General features: G+C 38.3%; 1 protein-coding gene across 5 annotated transcripts in view; it reads right to left on the bottom strand.

Moving 5' to 3' along the window:
- The window catches only part of ARHGAP23 (Rho GTPase activating protein 23), a 201,909-nt gene that overhangs the window by 41,398 nt on the left and 139,993 nt on the right, over window positions 1–20,518 (bottom strand). For all 5 annotated transcript variants that reach the window (XR_014173530.1, XM_081932088.1, XM_081932090.1 and 2 more), the window contains 6 exons: window positions 15,206–16,790; window positions 12,035–12,190; window positions 8,200–8,311; window positions 7,380–7,437; window positions 5,312–5,449; window positions 178–480 (listed from right to left, as the gene is read on the bottom strand). Coding sequence is in view for 4 of the 5 variants with exons in the window: in XM_081932088.1 (XP_081788214.1) it covers window positions 178–480; window positions 5,312–5,449; window positions 7,380–7,437; window positions 8,200–8,311; window positions 12,035–12,190; window positions 15,206–16,790 (2,352 nt within the window). In the remaining variant the exon portion in view is untranslated. The remainder of the gene's footprint in view (window positions 1–177; window positions 481–5,311; window positions 5,450–7,379; window positions 7,438–8,199; window positions 8,312–12,034; window positions 12,191–15,205; window positions 16,791–20,518) is intronic.

Below are 20,518 nucleotides of genomic sequence, written 5' to 3'. Positions count from 1 at the left end.
GATCCTTGTATATTGCAGGAAAGCCTTGACTGTCCTTAGCCATACAAGTTAATAATTACACGAAGCATTTGCAGTTGGGTTCTTCCCAAGGGTGGAAGATAAATTAAGAAAAAGCAATGGTGGAACTGCTAAAAGAAGTATATTTAGAGGGCCAGTGTCGAAGCCACCACTTCTCACCTCGCCCTCGGCTTTGCTACTCTCCCTGATGGCTTTAATCCAGGCCAGCATGTCATCCCGGTCCTCGGCCTGAAAGAGACATTCACAGAAGTCAGCGGTCGTCAGCCGGAAGACGTGCTTCCTCTTGGTGTCACTGTAGGAGATGTCTACCAGGCACGCTCGGATGCTGATTGGTGGCTGCTCCTCCTCACCTGGGGGCGGGGCAAGGGCCACAGCCTCCCTTCGGTCCTTGCATAAGTAGAGTGAGTGTGCACGCAGGACAGCAAAGGCACGTTTCCACTGCCGGATGCCTCCGCCAACTTTCTGCAGAGGGGAGATGAAAGGAGGGATGAGACATGAGAAGGATGAGGAGGAGAAAAAGATCCCCAGGAGGGATGTAGGAAAAACAAAGTGAGAGACTGATGCAAATTTGTTGGGCACAAGGAACGAGAACAACTCCATGAAAAAGTAACTGCCAACATAATTTCCTTATTATTTGTCCTCTATTTACAAAAATCTTGCCGGACTAAGTGCATTTTCTTGGGAACAGGCAATTACAGGCTTCAAGAGTTTGGCCTCTGTCCCTTCTTCTTATGGAGAGAATCCAAGATAGACTCTTTACTCCCCTCCTTTACTGTAACTGGAAATTCCATCTTATATTTTGTCAACATGTTAGCTCAGGAGATGAATGTACTCTAGTGTTTCCCAATCTGGGCAGATATGTGGATTTCAGTTTCAAAAAATGATCAGTATACAATTCTACATAGGGTGCCCATATTAAGAAAGATTGCAGCTAGCTTGACTCAGTTTGATGAACTCAAAACCAAATGCCATGTAAGGTTAATCCTACGATCATTTCTTGTTTTCAGCCTTCCATCTGGATTTATATCAAACAATTCATCGCATCCTTCCTGTAGCTCTCCAGAATTTTATACTAGACCTACCTAGAAATGTGCTGAGCCAAGCCTAGACCCTTTAACGTGCAAAAATGGCATTTCACCATGGTGCCAAAATTATAATTGTCTTCTAAAAATATAACAACGCAATATAAACTGAATAATTAGGGTCTTCAAAAGTTAAAGCTGTCTTGTAGTATTGAACAGATTTATCTTATAGATTTATACTTGTTTTAAATCTGAAATTAAAACCAAGCACATTGACATGTCTGCTTGTTTGTAAAACTGTTATTAATCTAACAACTTCCATATTAAAATATTGCTAACATTTCAATACAGATTCATTTCCAAGAATTGGCATGCAAAGCATATCAATACATAACTGTCATTCCCTACTAGAAGAGAAACCTGTTCTAAAATATAAGCCTTTATTGTATTATTTTTAAAGCAACTGGATCCTGTAACAATAAAGATGCATCAAATCAGAATGTATATATATTAAATGGAAAAGGAAGAGCTCCTTCCCTCTTATTGCTCTTTTACCAATTATAGATTGCACCCTCCCCTTCCTTGTTAAAATTCCAATGTTACTTGACAGAATCTCTGTATTAAAGAACAGGCTGCCCAGAAAATGACTAGCACTTGTGCTGTTTTCAGTCTCTTTAACCTTTCTCCTCAGCCTGCAGGGAAACATTATCTATAAAAGCTGTGCTGAGAAATGGCTGATGGTTGTGAGGCAAGGGGATGTTTGTTTCTGTGTGGAAGTAAAGCAGCTAAAAAGCTAATTTTCTCTAGCAGTATTCACAAAGAGTAGGAATTGTAGAATTTATAAGGAGTGAAATTAGAGTAGCAGTCATTGGACTAGTAATAGCAGTGGGTAAAAGTGGAGTAGGAGTGAGTAATAGCTTGTGAATGCATGTGTGTGTGTGTGTGTTGTCTAGAGACCTGTGTTGGCTCTTTTGTGTTGTGAGCTCATGAAATTAGTTATACTTAAAAGAACTCCTGACTAAATGGTAGAAGTGGGATGTCCAATAGAGTGTAACAACCATACAATCATATCTGCCATGAAAAAGCAAAACATTAGGTGCAAACACAAAGGTAGTTTGACTGTTGTAGAGCTCAGACATTGCAGGAAACCACCATCATATTGACTGCAGAAATCAGATCTTTCACCAGAACCTACAGTTTACCACACGGATATGGAAAAGGTAGCAAGGAAGATTCTTCCTTAGAAAAGACTACTTACCTTAATTTGAGCCAAGTATCCACCCTATGCCTGTAGTTAAGCCAAAGAAGGCAGAATGGTCAGAAAAGGCTCACATACCTGGGCCAATATCATCACCAGGATGTTAGAGCAACAGCAAGAGGAAAGGCTTTATTTTTATTTTGTTTGCTTGTTTGTTTTGTCAAGCATGTATAAGATAATAGATGTAAGTACCTACAAGATTATGAATACATGAAATGAATATGAATAAATGGGGTTGTTAGGACAGGGACGGTAGGCATGTTGGTGCGCTTATGCATGCCTCTTACAGACCTCTTAGGAATGCTGAGTTGAGGTCAACAGCAGACAGTCTAAGGTTAAAATTGTGGGGGTTGGGGGAAGATAACATTAATTAATTAAATTCATTAATTAAAGATAACAATTGCTTTGTAGAGGGCCAGGCCAGAATTAAAAAGGAGTGAAAGAGAGCAAGAAGACAAGGGGGTGGCGGAGGCTGGTAGACTTCCTTAAAAGAATACAGTCATCAGATGAGGCATATCATCTCTAGGATTTTCAGAATGTGCGGAGAGGGGAGGTGGTCCCAAAGACATAAAAATCTCTAAATTATCAGAGGAAGAAGACATAGAAGCCTACTTTATCAGGTTTGAAATACCTGGTAAATTGCTAACTCTTGTAAATGGCCTGGGAGTGAGACTAGCCCTATGTTTAATAGGAAAGAGCTTATAATAGCTTTCAAGCAAGAGAAGTAATGTTAAAGAGATAATTCTATACGGGTATGATTTTCCTACATCTATAGAGAGGAATTTATAGAAGCTATGACAAATGACAACCATGAAGGGATTCATGAATAGTGGGTGGGGTTAGAAGACTTAGGCAGGAAATGGTTGAGGCCAGATGAAAGGAGCAAAGGAAAAGTGGTAGAGGAAGTAATTTTAGAATAGTTCCTACACATACTCCCTATTAAAGTGAGGTTTTGAATGTAACAGCACAACCCAGAAACAGATCAAAGGGCAGTAGAATTGTCTGAGGACTGCTTGGCAGCAAAATGGTCACAGGATATTAGAAAGGAAGATACCAAAGAAGAAATCCTACTCCAGAAAGTAGGAAAGTAGGAGCTTTGCACGCGTGCACACCTGAGGCGTGCCAGCACAGTGCTAAACAGGAACATTTTGAAGGCTTCCAAGTCTGCAAATGTAAGTAGAACAGCGACCCGGATGGGGGGGGGGGGGAGATCTGCTGCACCACGCAATTTAGATTAGCTAGAAAGCGGGAAATCCGACGATTCTAGCTAATATAAATCGTGAACCACAGCTGATTGTCGGAAATACCGGTTCACCCGAACCTGTAGCATTTTTTTACTATTGGTTCAGGCAAACTGCTAGCATTTTTTAAAGCGAACCGGTCTGAACTGGTAGCATTTCATCCCTGCTTTAGCTCCTGCTCAAATAAAAGGAAAGCACTGGAAAGTCAAAGGACCTGTAGTTGTTACAACTGTGGCAAAAATAGGTGTTTGTTAAAACTGTAAAGGTTAGAGGAAAAATGAAATATCTGCAGTAATACAAACATCTCTGGGGGGAAAATATGTTAATGGGCTCACTGTTAGAGTCTTAGAAGATACTGGGAATAGACAGGCATTGATACATTCTCATTAAATAAAGGCAGCATTGATAGGAAAACTTACAAGTGTGTTTATGAAATGATCCCATCCGTTACAACCAAAGCGCAAGGAGAGGGAAAGGAATAGGTAAAGGTGGTAGGAATAATTTCTAACTTATAATGTAACCTAGTGATTGGAACTTATTTTCCACTTACAGGGGCCTGTATGTAGGAAAAGGAGGCTAAGATGGTGGAAGCAAGCATAAGAGTGCAGTCTAAGGCAAAGAAGACGATGGAAAGAAGCAAGAAGGGAAGGAATATAGGATTCTTCATAGCTCTGATTTAATAAGAGAAATGTGATGTCCTACACAAGGGCAAAGCTTTAGCAAAGGCTGAGAGCTAGAGGTGAACCCTCAGGGATAATGGAAAATTCATTTAGGCCTCTTGCAAAAGAAAGACCCAACATTAAAACATTGTTGGTTAGCAGCAGAAAAAGAGGAAAGAACACTCAGATTCCAAGAAAAATCAGGGTTGCTGTACTGAATTGGGTTTCGTTCCTATATGAAGGAATACAGTGAACAGAATTCGAAGCTGGGGCAAGTCAGAGATTCCAGTTTGCATTGAATAGGAAACAAATCCTTATTGCAATATCCTGGCCTGATTTACTTCCTCCTATTCATGGCAGCCCCAAAAGAGAAACAATCATTGGTGCCACTTGCCCCTAAGTTCATCATCCCTGATAGCCAAAGGACAGCACTGGACTCATATCTGTTTATTAATAAGCAATAGGAATATACAGTGACTCTTTTATATAAAGGATGCACATATCCCAGCACACTTTCCCATAGAAAAATCCATAAGTGTCCCAACACCTACTAATTGCTACCCACTTTAATTTCAGACGACAAAGCCACATCTTGAAGCAGCCAATTCCTAATAACAAATCAATTTCATTGATTGATTCCCCTGCATATTCTTACTTTCTTCAGGAGTAATTTTATAATTCTCTATTAATGCCTCCGTTCAACCATCTTTTCTTTAAAGGAGATAAACATATGTGTACCTATGGGTGTTAATAAACTACAGCCTTCATTAACCTCAGTCATCACAATGAATAGTCACAGAATAATTTAATATTTAACCAATATTTAACTCTCATTGAAATCAAAATTTTATTTCGACTGAATTAATTTTATTTTGGCCAACTTAACCTATTCCAATCAATGTTCTGGCTATTTCTACTGAATCATCACCTCTACTATTACCCAAACATTTCATTCTTGAAATCATTACAAGTTCAGGTTTTATGGGTTTGTAAAATTACAATTCTTACCTCCTCAAACCCTATCATGCACATGAACAGAGATGCCCTGTATTACCAAAACTTAACATTATTCTTTTCTCTTAAGGAGAGCCTTATAGAAAATTTCAGACATACTTTGCCTTTTTTGGTGAGGATCTGTTTATAGTGGAGCCAGCCCTCTTTCCTCACATCACTGAAAGTGACATCCGAAAGATCAGAGGTGGAATGCCTCTTTGAACGTGTGTCTTCAGAGGTGCCCAAGCTATCCAAAGACTGTTAGAAGAGAGGAAAACACAGCTCAATAAATATCATCAGTGGATTAAAAGAAATATTGAATTTTAAGAAAGGAAAGGCTGAATATAGAGAAGGATGCGGCTGTGATTAAACAGAAGAATGGAATAGCTGTCCTAACCAAGCAGTATGTTGTCTGATTGGAAAAAACAATATGCTTAGTTTGGAGAAGGCAGAAAGAAGGAAAGATACACCGACTGTGCTAGTAAGTCAGGGTTGAAGATAGTGACTATATCAAAGTGGTGCAGTTAGATATATTCAGTAACTGAAACCGAGTTCTCTCTGACATACTGTACTTCAATAGTCTTACTATCACATGACATTTGATTTTGTTCCCAATAGGAAGAAATAAGAAATATATATTTATGGACAACAGGACTTGTGAAGTGTTCTGGCAATTGTCTGACCACTGATTCAAATCTAAATCAACCAAAATGCTGCCATTTTCCTAAAGTTAATTCAATCTCATAGAATTAGTTACACATTTAGTTACAATAAAAACATTTCATATAGTTGGCAATCAGTCTCTTATATTTCTGGCCCATTCCTCAATGGTGAATTGGATCAGATTTATTTTAGAATTGAACTTCTCTTTCAGGTCCAGCCATATTATTTGGATCAGTTTTACATCCAGATTTTGATTTGATCATTCCAAAACAATGAATATTTTTCTCCATCCATTTTCTTATGGACTTCCTTGTATGTTGGAATTATTGCCTCATTGCATGAGCTACCTGCACATCAGTTTCAGCTGACAAATAAACTGAAATTTTCATGTAGATTTTTCTGACCCAAAGCAAAATACATGTTTCTTTCAGTGATGGCCAATCATCCATTCTGGGACATGGAAGCACCCACAGCCATAGCAGTGTCTTTTTTTGTTATCACAGGTATATGATTCTTATTGTGGATTTCAGTGCTTAGTTTCTCTCTCAGATACAACAAGGTCAGTATATCCTGAAAAGTTATGGTTTTTTACTTAGCAGTCAATGGTGTATTCACCAAGGTGTCTGGGAGGTCATCCAAGTGTTTTTAAGCAAACTCTGGAAAAAGTATAAATTTTCTTCTAAACAAGGCACATAACTATAATGAATCATGTTTTGTCCATTTTTATCCATGCTACATTCGTGTTTCTCACATCTCTATGCTTTCCTGGTGGTGGTATACTGAACATTGACTTCATCAAAACTGAAAAAAGGCTTGCAAATCCCTAGGTACTACCAGGGGTACCTTGTGATTTCATGCATAATGTTATGCTGCACTTAAGCAATTTTTATAGAAAAGCCATTCTTGGGAAAAGCCACTAGTCTGTGTTTCTAACTATGGATTGCTGAAGCTGTAAAAATGATCTTGTAAATTTTTCCAAACATTGACTTTTTTTATAGAGATCTTTGGTAATTTATTTTAAGTAGGGCATGATATGTTTCTAGAATCTGTATGGGAAGAAATTCACTATGATGATGGGATTTAGATAAGTCATGGGTGATCTAAATTAGCTGTGATAATTTAATACAGTAGTCAGTGGGCCCTAGTTTTCCATTTAATTAAATTGATTGGGTCAATGACCTTTTCATACTGGCACATTTTATGTTGTATAACATTGTTTATAAAATAAATGAAATCAATATCAAATTTTGATGGTATTATTAAAGGGTAAATTCTCTCCCCAACACAATAGTATAGCTCTGCATTTTCCAATTATAACATCTGCAGCCCATAGAGGTTTCAAGAATAATAAAAGGTGTCCCTTAGCCAGAAAAAAACCCTGATCTTTGTAATTGGAAAGAATGCTTTTGAGTGTAATGCTAGCACATTTCTAAATCTTTATTTAGATTTCTCCAAAGTATAGGGAAAGAAGGAAACCAAATCTACCCATTCACACTTATTTAAAGAGAGAACCACAAATACTCACCCCATCAGTAAAGAAACTTCTTAACATACGTAGGCTAGGCACACGACTTGGCAACCTCCTGCAAACACAAGATTACGTATGGTTAGCATAAACAATACAAAGTAAAAAAAAAAAGAAAGAGCTGTGTTTATTGAATAGGATCCTTTCACTGGGCATCCCTCATTTTTTGAGTATAAAGTTTTAGTCAATTCAGCAAGATGTACCTGATTGTTTCATCACTAGTTCTAATCACTAATACTATAAGATAGTAGTATTAATACTATCTACATCAATTTCAAATCAGCATGTGGAACCATAGACAATAGTATGTCTTAGAGAAAATGTTCAGCGGTAACAATTCCCTATAGATCATATATAGATAAATAGTTCTCCTCACACATGTAATTAATATACATTTTTGGTTCAAATAACTGATTCAAGTTTTTTAAAAGTGCTATTTATTGAACCCCAATATCTAACTCAATATCAAAATATCTTAAGATTGTCACATGTTAATTTCTCACCTATTCATTTTTCTTTACGGACTCATACAATTCTTAGATTAATTTTGCTATAAAGACCAAAGGTTGAAAGCTGCCTCAGAGTCTGAGATGTCTAACAGAAAAAAACACTGCTTATATTAACAGCTTCAGCTCTAGTTAAGAGGTTTTGCAGTTTTTAAAAAAGTGCTCTAAAAACTCATTTGGCAGGAGACAAAACGTATGTAAACTTTCAGGGAAGCAAAATTGTTCTAAGACCTTCTGCAGAATTAGTCTGCCTTCCACTTTATGTAGCTGCTCTTCACCAATGCCAAAAAGAATGTACAAAGTACCAAACCCACCTTAAAAGTTTTCCCTCATCCCGAAATGTGTTCAGACCATCATCACATGACTTGGAGCGTTCTGTGGTTATGGCTAAGAGGTAGGAAGATCGACGGCTGGCTTTGATATTGCCTGTGACAAGTACGAAGACAAATGTTGGCAAGACAGCAAAGACGAAACAGCACAGAAGGGGCAAAAAGGCTCATCTCATTCAAGAATCTGAATCCACAGAGAAAATGTACTAAAGTGGATGGGAACATTATACAGAAAGAATAATCCCTTTCTGAGTTCAAACACTGCCATCTCGGATAATTCTGAGCATGAAGAACTCTTATTCCTCAAAGTTATCCAGTAACCTCCTCTAACGTGTATATCTAAGTTAATTTCCCTTGCTTCTACAAGGCAATCAACAGGCAATATAATAAATTACACTGGCTGAAAGCATTTTTCAGTCAAAAATGCAACTTAGTACTTGGCTATATATGTACAGTTGTTACAGGAAGGGGTAACTATGAAAGAATTACTCATAAACATGACTCTGTAGAAACTGGGAGGCTCAGTCTAACCTGCTTGGATGTAAATAAGAGATGCATATTTTAAAACACCAAGCACTAATTTAGAATCTCAAGGAAATGCCTATCATTTTTTGGCAAGAGTGGATTGAATTCTTTCCCATTTGTACATCTCACAGCAGAGTGTCTGTCAATAGCGGTTGCCAGAAATTGGTCTAAAGCAACATTATCCTCAGGTTTAGTGCTCTAATGTTTTCCATAAGTAATCATGCTTATGGAGAAAGCCTTACAGATACCATTAAGTTCAAGGAGATGGAATCTGAAAGTAGACTTCCCACAAATTACTATAATAAAACACTCAGTAGGTCTATCCAGGGGTGGGCTGCTGAGGATTCACAGGGGTTTGGGAAAACCTGTAGCTAAGATTCTGTGCAGTTCGGAGAACCCCAAAATTCCACTCCTGGCTGGCTCTGCCCTGCCTGCCCAACCTCTCCCAGGAGTCCCCACATGGCCCATTTAGGATGCAGGTAAGTGCAGGGCATGTGTGGAGGTTCCGGGAGGGCTAAAAACAGACCTACCGAAAGTTTGGGAAGGTCAGAAATGGACCCGTTTCTGCCCTCCAGAGGGCCTCCAGGACCTGGGGAGGCCGTTTTTACCCTCCCGGAGGCTCGGTCAAAGCCTCCACAGCCCAGGAAGGGCAAACCCCCTCCCCGCCATGGTGCAGGAGGCCAACTAGGCTACACCCACCATAACCACGCCGACCCAGCAACAAGGCAAAGAACCACTTGCTCAAATTTTTGAAGCCCACCCATGGGTCTATCTATCAAAGATGTAGAGTCAGATTTTGCCTCTTTTCAGTTTGATCCTGATTATTCCCTTTATCAGGAAGAACTCTATGAAATCCACTAATTTCCATCCTTTCTGCACCTCTTGATCTAAGTTTTTTATCAGAACCTGAAATACTTCAAACTGGCTTTTTGTTCTACAGTAGTTTGATATCTTACAGAGGGAAGTTAAATCGATGATGTTCACAAGAAATGCAAATATCTTCTTCTTTCCTACACTTCCATGTCTTTCACTTGTACCTTTAATGTACGTTTATTACTGAATGAATGCATGTAGGCCACAATATATAATTTTATGTCAGTTCTTAGTACACATCTCGCATCTTCTTCCTTCTCTCATAAACAAGAGGATGTGAAGAAACTGACCTATATGGATTCTAAATCATAGGTATTCAAAAATTTATGTATAAATGAATTCCAAGTTTATATATTAAGTATTCATGTCAGCATAATGATGTCAAAATTTAGCAGGCTTCCTAGATGCCTATCTAGGAAGAGACAGAATATGGTTCTTCCTTAAATTTCTGATAATTTTGAGGTATACTTCTTCGGATTAAAGAACCAAATTTAACTTGAGGAGCCTTTGTATCAGGGGTGGGTTCTCCCTGGCTTTACTGCCGGTTTGTTCGCGTCTGTGTGCTGCGCACTGGATGTGTGCTGCATGCGAGCTGGATGCGCAGGCATGCACAGTTCAATTTAAATTGTTCTGCGCAGAACAAAAAAACAAAATGGCAATGACGGCGGAACCGGTTGAGGGGCGTGGCAGGCCTGGGTCACTGCCAGTTCCAGCGACCCAGGCTGCCATACCACTACCTGTTCAGCCGAACCGGGCCGAACTGGTAGGAACCCACAACTGCGCTGTATATTTATAGCCCTAAGAATACACTTTGGAAATATAAAAAAAGTTAATGTGACCTAATATCAGAGTGATCTACCTTCTGTTATCTCCATAAGTGTGTAGTGCACTTGTGCATGAATGCACACAAATATTCCCACCCACATTCATTGTTGAATAATTCAGAGTTGTGGTAGCTCTTAATTTCATTTTGTAATGCTCTCATAGCACACAATTTAAGAATGACTACCTTAGATATACATATATATATATATATAAGGCACAACTGAAAAATAACTAGTTTATAAGTCTAAAGCTTAAGGCTGATAATTTTCTAAATTTCCTTCCCCATCCAACTGCCTCTCCTTATGAGTCCGTTTCAGTGGAATTTGTTGTAAACATGCTGTCATCTCCTCCCCACCTTTTTTTTTACATAGCAAATCACTTCAAGGAGAAAATCTGATGCAATTTTTCCTAGAATTTTTCTAGAACAATATATAATAAATCTGCATTTTTCTAATTTGACTAAAACTGCAATGCTAACAAGTAAAATTTATCAGAATGCTCCAGAATGGTTCATACAAACCATAAAGGTACTAAGTTTACCTACTGAGTCCTTACCGTAGCATTCATTTTATATATAACTACTCCCTCTTTCTGTCCTTCAGCTCATCACAGAAAACCATCCAGGCAGAAACCCATATTTTTATTTTTAATGTTGCCTTTTTATATTTGTGTTGTATTTGTGCTGATAAATAAATAAAGGGAGACTAGTATGGATCCATTTCAAGCTATTTAGCTCTCATCAGCTAGCCATACCCTTACTGGGATTTGAACCTGGGCTGTGTTATATATTAGGTAGATTTGTTAGCCACTACACCACAGGCTCTCTTCCTTTATCAGCTAAGCCGGGGAAATAGGTATGTATTTGGGCATATTTGGCCATACCAGGGGTTGTAACACAAATACATACCTATTTCCCTGGCTTAGCTGATAAAGGAGGAGAGCCTGTGGTGTAGCGGCTAACAAATCTGCCTAATATATAACACAGCCCAGGTTCAAATCCCAGTAAGGGTATGGCTAGCTGATGAGAGCTAAATAGCTTCAAATGGATCCATACTAGTCTCCCTTTATTTATTTATCAGCACAAATACAACATTATATATATATATATATATATATATATATATATATATATATGTGTGTGTGTGTGTGTGTGTGTGTGTGTGTGTGTGTGTGCGCGCGCACGCGCGCATACTCTGGGTCTGAGTTCCCAGCTTGCCAGATATTGTTTTTAATTTATGCAACAACCTGGTAACTACAAGCAGTGAAAAACCGCATATAGGTAAATGAGATAACGATGGCGAGAAAGGACTGGATCTCGCTAAGAAGTAGCATAATTTTGTTACATAATTTCGAGAGTTTTGCCTTTCTTTTGCTTTTTTTCACTGATGCTACCTAATGTAAGCTGATACTATGAGCTAAAGGTAATGCTATCACACTGAGCAAAAACATCTGGATATGTAATAGATGGCAGCGATGCTATACAAAAAGGTTAGTTATTTGCAGTCATCTTGTAGATTACTGGATGTTTGCAAGCCAGTTTGCAATCCAAATTTGAACAGCTCAAGTTCAAGAAAGGCAATGTTGGCTAAGTACTTACTACAATCCTGGGAATAATGGCGATTCATGGCAAAGGTGAAGGTAGGTGAAGAAGGACTAGCGGAGAGCACCGGTGCAGAATTCATGGCACTGGAAACAACAGAGGAAGCAGGGATGTGCTTTGCCTTCAGATCAATGCTGGGGCTTGTCGGTTCATCTGAAACAGAACAACCATAAAATGATGGATTGTATACAGATGCATTTATATACATTTACTATATTGCATATTTTATATGTGTGCCAAGACAATTTCTCTCACTCAATGTGGCTCAGGCAAGCCAATAGTTTAGACATGCCTGCTTCAGAGGGTTTTCTCCCATCCAAACTCTAACAATCTCCAGAGAATGAGGCAAGATTTCCACAGGAATTCTGTACCTGAGATGTTGGTATATAATTGAGAAATATCAACATAGTCATGATACTTCATTCCAAATCTCTTGTTGAAGTCTTCTAATCATGTCTATTCACTATGAGTTACATCTTATACAGTAAAAGATTGGGGGGGGGGGGGGGACTAGCTCTTTCAGCACCGACACAAGAATGGTGACATCCAGTTCCCTAAGTACTCAAAGTACAGCAAGAAAGAATTCAGGATGCCCTCATCATAGATTTTCCCAAATTCCCACAAAAACATGGAATCATTTCTAAATGGTACAGCCCATGGCTACAGATATATAGGAAAAGGTGACTAACAGATGAAGCAAGGATATGTAGAATCTGGAAAAGAGATGGTTGTGGCATGGTAGATCAGAGGCCAAGATAGAGAAGAAAGTAATATACAGCTTACCCAAATTCTAGCCTCCTCACTGAATCAAGCTGAGTGATCCTTACATCAGTTTCACTATCACTCTTTTTATAAAAATAAGATTCCCTTTTCTCACTCTCTGTATAGAGGGAGAGTGAATCACTGTCCATAGGATATAAACTGTACGTATACAATATTTATTTAGGGGGGAAGCTATTGTGCTGATTGATTGTTTGGAAAAGTGGATGCAAGCTCTCCAATTTCACTTCACCACTTCAAAACTGCCTCCATGAATCACTTACAGACATGTGCCTAAAATGTAAACAAGGTTGGGAAAACATGCAAGAATGGCTTTTTAAATTCCTCTTCTCCAGCAATGTACATAGGACCTGTCAATATTTTTCCCATGTTACATGTTATGCCTTGGGGGTATGGTGTGTGTGTGTGTGAGAGAGAGAGATGGGGAAGGGAGGGAATTGGAAAGCATAGGGCAGGCTGCATATGCACAGCTCTTAGTCACATAATCAGGAAAAAGACTTAAAATGGACACCTTCCAAACTGCTGAATCTAGGCCATTTTAAACCCATTTTTAATTCTGCCAATTTCTCTGTCCATCCCAAATTTTCTTTCTGTCTTCAGTGATTTATTGTAATGATAGACAGCCCTGAGCCCTTCTACACAATTTCTTTCCATCAGTTCATTGGTTTGGAAAAATAACAATGTGCAAAAAAATCCTTACTGCACCACCAATGTATAATTCCTCTTTGCAAGCATAAGAATACAAGCTGTATTAAGGACCATATATCATTCATCAATATATCAAAGATCAAAAACTATTCCATTCTACAAGAAACCATCCCACCTCATTTTATGACCATTCAAGTAATCTTGTTATTCTCCTTCTTTAATCTAGCTCAATGGCAAGTATCTTAGTTAAGTCTTTATGATAAAGTCTGACCTAACAAAAATCAAGGAAGGAATGCCAACAACTGGTTAGGCAATTTTCATTTATCCCCATGACTCTATGGCTAATGACCTGGATGTAATGTTCATGGGTGCAAAGGCAAAGAATAAATGTCTTCCCAAACTCTGCTCTTTTGTATCCATCAACTACTGGGCTGTGAATCTGCCATTTGTATTAAAGTTCTGTTTTGCAAACTGATAGAACTACTAGCATCTTAATCATATTATGCAACTAAAAAACAGGGCTGCAATTAAAGTTTGAAAATGGAAGATTAGAAGAGAAAAATGCTCTTCTTGAGAATTTCCTAAAAATTACTCATATATGTATTAAAAGTTTTAAAAAGGAGATTAAAACTAACAAAAACTAATATAAAGTAAAGAAAGAAAGGAAAATTCAAGAGAGAGAAAAAGACAAAAGTACAAAAGAGTAAAAAAAATTAGAAATAAAAAGCTCCTATGAAAGCAAATATAACTAGGTTTATAAAATTGCCTTTATGGATACTACAAAGTTTTTGTTGTTGTTGTTGAATGTTTTCTACATTCAAATCAAAACTTTATTTTTTTCTGTTTCATGCAAAAAGTTTCTAAAGAGCTTCCAGTCAGCTCCAAAAGTAAATGTTGCCTCTCCTCTAATAAAAACAATTCAATTTAGCCATCCCTGCAAGCTCCATCACCATCATAATCTCAGGGCTTTGCTCAAAAAAGTGAAGTTCCATGACTTTTTTTCCCATCTATTTATCCATTTAGTTAGCCATAAATCCCAACAGAAAAGTATCTGGTTTCAATTGCACATTACAGGTAATAAGATCCAGTTCTATTCCTAAATCTAAATTAGTGCATGTATTTGCATCCAAAGTTTTTCACATATTCACCATATATGATAAATCGACAATTTCCTGAAAATTACTAGCAAAATTAATAATTTTACTAGCAAAATTAACATTGTCTTTGTGCAGCTGTGCAGCTCTCAAACGTAAATCACACCAATATACTCTAAATCTCAGAAAGACATAAACTCTGCACAGTTATAGCATTCCCCACCCCCCCACCCCCAAGGTTTTTTTTTATAGTAGTCTTATTTAGTAATGTTTGGACCTCATTGCAAACAATTTATGAAGTTGACAAAGGAATTATCTTAACAAAATTCTGTTCTGGAGAAATCGTATACTAGAATCCATTTCTAGGACCCCTAACTCTCTAACTGATTTAAACATTCATATGAGGTTTAAGTTGTATACATATATACATTGACTATGAAAAATAAATCTCAAGAGCAAAAACATAGTTGACATAAGGAAATAGCATAAATGAAGGCCAGGGACAATTTATTTGGGTCCAAAGATTGCCTAGATAAATATCTCCTACTTCTGCTTTCTTCCAAATGATCTTGAAATAGTGCACCAGGCATAAACACATTATCAATTTTACCCCCTCCTTCAACAGAATATTGTTTTGTAAACCTACCAATAAATGGGATGAACGCAAGTGAATCCTCTGGTGTAGCCAAAGGGGCCACACCCTTCTTGTTTTCTTTATTGGCTGCCGGCGCCGGTGCAGGTGGATCACAAATGTCTGTTTCCTTTAGATCACTGGGGAAGACAAAATTCATCTGCCTTGCAGGAGGAGGCATTTTACGTCCAGTTGGGGGCTTCTGTCGAAGAACTACTTCATCTTTTCTCTCATCAGCATCAGACTGTAGTGGTTCTATAGCTTGAGATGAAGAAATCTGCTCAAAAGATTTCACATCATTCTCCTGTTTGGCTGATCTTTGGTCCATTAGGATCTCTGGGCTGCTGGCCAGGAAAGGGTCTGGACAAGTAGAAGGAGCACTTGAAAGCACAGCAGTAGGCAAAGACTTCTCAACATAAGATGGTGTTGAGTGACTCAACTGCCTTTGAGAAATATTAAATGTTGGAAGATCACCAAAAGTAGCATCGCGGAAAGAAAGAGCATGGAGTAAGCCAGTCCGACGCTGGAATGAAGGGCTGTAGCTTCGGTAGCCAATATAACCAGAGTCATCAATGCTCTGGAGGTTGGGCTGAGAAGGATGTTTTTGCACATGTACAGAGGGAGGATCTCTGGAAGAGGCAGAAGGAATACAAGTATTTGGATGATTAGGCTGGGCTCGGTTAATTTGCCCATGCTGGTAAAACCTGTCTGATGGCAATATGCACCTTCCATAACTAGGAGAAACCAAGTCAGCCTGTTCAAGAGCTTCCATGGATTGCCCATATTTCACCAGATAGTTATCTGATCTTGCACGGTAAGTCCAGTTATCATGAGCTGAAGACTGGATTAAAGTTTCTTGGGAAGCACTATGAGACCAACCCCTGGAAGACGAAACGTCTCCCAGATGGTCTTGTGATACACTTCGGTAACGAGGTGGCATAGCACTGCATCGCTCCTCTGAAGAGCTTCGCCGTGGTACTTGATTTGAGATCCAGTTGGACAAGGCCTGTTGGCATTCTAGACGGCTAATAGATTTGGGTCCAGCTCGAATGCATTCCCGTGAGGGCCTGCCCTCACGATGAGCATCCTTCAATCCACCATGTGGTTGATGATCAGGAAGATGTTTGGGGGGTCCATAGCAGCCGTGGTTGGGCATAGAGTAAGTGGAAGGAATGTAAGATGAGGGAGAAGCTACAGAACCTGGACAACTGCTATTGGGGTACTGGGAGAAAGAACCAGAAGCTGGGATATGCCTTGGAATAGGTGCCCGTTGAGTCATTCCATACTGGACCTCCTCTGTACAATGGGCAGGACTGGAATGGTTGCTAGTGAAATTTTGTTTGGATTCAGTCCAGGCACTTAGATGAGTTTTGTGAACTGCAGTGCTATTCAAAGGAGAAGATGGGCCTGAGGAGCCTGAATGGTAGGACTGCCTATTATCCACCTGTTGTCCCTGGTAAATTTCAGCTGTTGAAACATCCCGTCTTGACTGAAATGGATAATTTTTACGAGGATAGCATATAGGTGGTGGCTCAGGAATGCTCTGTGCCCCTCCAGAGTATGGTTCATTGCCCTTTAAGTATGCATCTTGAGAATATGCCTGGAAAAAGGAACAAAGGGAAAAATGGGTAAGAACTGGTCTAGAAAACTGAGCTACTGAGTCAAATATTTATGTATACAGATGAACAGGTTACAAATTATATGGAGTCTATATTTTAAAATCATGGAGTACATAAATTCTATGACTTTTTACCAATAATATTTCTGTGAATTATCAATTACAATAATCAGGCTTGGAATGGATTATTTAGGCCATCAAGTTTGAATTTGTGTTCAGAGCAGGAATTCAAGTTAAAGTTTGCAGATAGATAACTGTCTAGCCTCAGCCGCACATATATAATGAAAGGAAAATTACATTTCTGGGTAATTGATTTCATATTTGAACTGTTCTTACTATAAATACATTGTTTGTAATATTCAATGTGTCTGCCTTCCTTAGATTAAATTGTAAATTAAATGATAGCTCCCCGGAAATTTGCATAGTTTCAACTCTGGTGATATTCTAGAAATCTTTAAAAACATAGTTATTTTCCCATAAGTTCAGGTAGGATGCTTGTTGATCACCTTCAGTGATTTGTTAAATTCCTTTTTTTCTCTATTTTACATTGTAAGTTTCCCAGAGACATTCTGGACTTGGGGAGACCTTTATGTCCAATCAGGCAACCATCAACACTCTGAAAAAAGATTTTTGTTCATGTATCATTTCAAGTATCTGAAGGGTGTTATCACATTCCACCCTCCCAAGTAATCTTTTCTCAAGACTAAATATATGAAGTTTCTTCATTGACTTAGTTTCTAGTTCCTGTATCATCTTTTCTGAAAATATTCAATTTTTCAGAATCCCTTTTAAAGTATGATATTCAGAAATGGATACAATGCATGATGCACAGATCTGACAAAAATAAAGGGAATACTTAACTTCCCATAATTTGAAAATTATTCTTCAGTTAATGAAATCTAATATTTGCATTTGTCTCCTTTGCAACTATATTATTATAGTGGTGATTGATTAAGTTTACAATTGATCACTATTCCATTTTTTTCCACAAGTCCCATTAACAGGCTAATTATGCCCCATGAAGTATTTTTCAATTTGATTTCAATTTTTTGTTTCCTATATGAGCAATTTTATATTTTTAAATTTCATAATTACTTTCAGCTTGTTTTCCAACTTACAAGATCCGGATTGCAATTTTGACGTCTAATGTATTAACTTTGCTACCCAATTCTGTATACTTTTTCAGTTTGATAACCATTCCACTCATGCTTCACTCAAATCATTAATGAAAATATGTAAGAGCAGAAGACCTAGGACTGACTCTTATAACACTCCATTTGATGAAGAAATATTATTGTGCTTTCTTTGAGTCGGATTTTAAAGCTGTCTACATATCCACTTGTCATTCCATCTAACCCACAATTAACCAGCTTGCTAATCAGGATGTTATGTTTCAGATGTGGCTGTGTATTCTAGCATTACACATTGCAGTTCAGCAATGGAATACTTTAAGTCCAATTCTAGCAGTCAGAAATGTTTTCCTTAGCAATCCAGACGCCAAGTCAGCAACAGTAAAGGAGCCAGGAATTGCAGTATGAAGGAAAACTACAACTATAGTGTTTAAGAGGACAGGTGCCTTAAGTGATCATATTTTATTCAAAAGTTGTCCCTTTAGCAAAGCTAGCTGCTAATACTAGTGATCTAAGGCAAACCGTAGAATTATTTTTGGAAGTTAAAAATGGAAGAACTTTAAACTTTTATAATTCCTTGTCTGTGCCTCCTTCTGTAAAGAGCATGCATCCCACACATGCTGAACGTAATCTCCGAGGAACTTTCTTTTTCTTCCACTAGACCTTCACATTTGTTAGCATCACTATTCTTCAGCTTCTTCATCCTCTTTCCAGTTGACCCTATCATCTGCACCAGTGGTGGGTTTCAAAATTTTTTAGAACCTCTTCTGTAGGTGTGGCCTGCTTTGTGGGAGTGGCTTGTTGGCCATGTGACCGGGTGGGAGTGGCTTGGCAATCATGTGACTAGGTGGGCGTGGCCAACTTTCGAAATGTGGTGAAACTCACTTAACAACGCTCTTGCTTAGCAACCAAAATGTTGGCTCAGACACTCTGGAATTTGAAGCACGCAAGTCTTAAAGCTGTCAAGTTACAAGACCTTTGCAACCCTAACCCTTTAGAAAAAAAAAACCCAGGGATGTTCAAACCTGACAGCTTTAAGACTTTAAGGTTTAGATGGGACTCTTAGAGGCCGGCGGGGCGATTGGTGAGCCAGCCAATCACTGAGCAGCGGGCGGGGCAAGCGTGGTACGGATGGGTGGGGGGAGGGAGATGGAACTGGTTCTAAACGAGACTGTAGATTTGTGGAACCTCTTCTATAGAAGAGATTAGAACTGGCAGGAACCCACCTCTGATTTGTACCTTCCATGAGATCCTCCAGTTTCTAGAGAATAAGATGCTTCTGCACATTGCCATAGTCACAAATGTTTTCCTTACTATGTACTTACAAATTCGCCAGATGTTTATACAGCAGTTCAATCAATTTAGACAGTAAAAAAGTTATTGATTGTTTAGTTCATATTATTTTAGAACATTTTGTCAACTTTTGGTTTTTGGTATGTTTGTAAGTATGTCAATTTGATCAACAAAACAGCAAAGATACAATTGTGGGTGCAAAAGCATCCAATGAGATTTTGAAAAAGAGTAGCTCGTGTTCCACTAACTATACTTTTCTTTACTGGCTTTCCGAGAAGGCAAGAAACTTTGTTGTGGTTACAAAACTAAGGAAGAACCATGACATTTTAAAAATTTATTATTAAATTGATACCCCACCCATCTCACAGTGTGAGGCAACTCAAGATATGTCAGTTCTCTGGCAAGCAAAGTGACAATAAACCCAAGGAATGGGAAGTATTAAAAGGGCTGGCCACCAAGGGAGAATTACCCAGAACTCTCCAAAACAAGGCCCCAATACTCCTAAAAGTGAACCTCTTAACTTCTACTAACATCAGAGATCTATCAGGAGAGAATGTGGATTTGTTCCCCCCAAAAAGTGATGCAGTGTCACTTTGGTAGATATTTTTTTCCTCAGAAATCATTCCCATTACGTTTAGTGCTGCATGCTCCACCAAAGTAAACATAGCACTGCAGCCTTATATTTCTTTTTCATCTTATTTAAACATACCATTCCACAAACCTGTTTCAAAGTATTAAAGTCAACTCCCTCTCTCCTTCCTCAACCACCAGATTTCCTACAGTTGGAGTTTAGGAAAGTTGAAAATAACATTGGAGATTTGCCAGGAAGCTGCTAGTATTTAAAATCCATATAGAAATGGATGTTATTTATATATTTTGGAGGAACGTGAAGTTATGACAGTTAGGTATCGGGGTAAGGCTATGTCTCTCATTAAAGAGAAAGGAAGAAAACTAAGAAATGTATAAATCTCTGAACTTCAGAATAGAAAACAGGCTGACTCATTTCACATCTAACATTCTGCAAGTTGGCAGTCATACTAGGAAATCATACATATGCAAAGAAAAGTAAGTTGCATCATAGTGAAAAATGTCTGGTCAGGTTTGCTGAGAGATGGCCTGGAAGAATACTGGTGTGGCTTTTATCCCACCTCACAAATATCTCTTTTCCCTAAACTACCACCTAACCATGAAAAGACTTTTGTTAGATAATAATAAAGTCCAAATACCATGCTTCAGAATCGAGAAAAAAAAAATCAACTTCTCCTGGCCTAGCCATTCTATTACACA

This window comes from Natrix helvetica (assembly GCF_964273705.1).
Source record: "Natrix helvetica genome assembly, chromosome: Z".
Classification (NCBI taxonomy): Eukaryota; Metazoa; Chordata; class Lepidosauria; order Squamata; family Natricidae; genus Natrix; species Natrix helvetica.
Note: the sequence above shows the minus strand (reverse complement) of the source record. Positions and strands in the feature narration are given on the sequence as shown.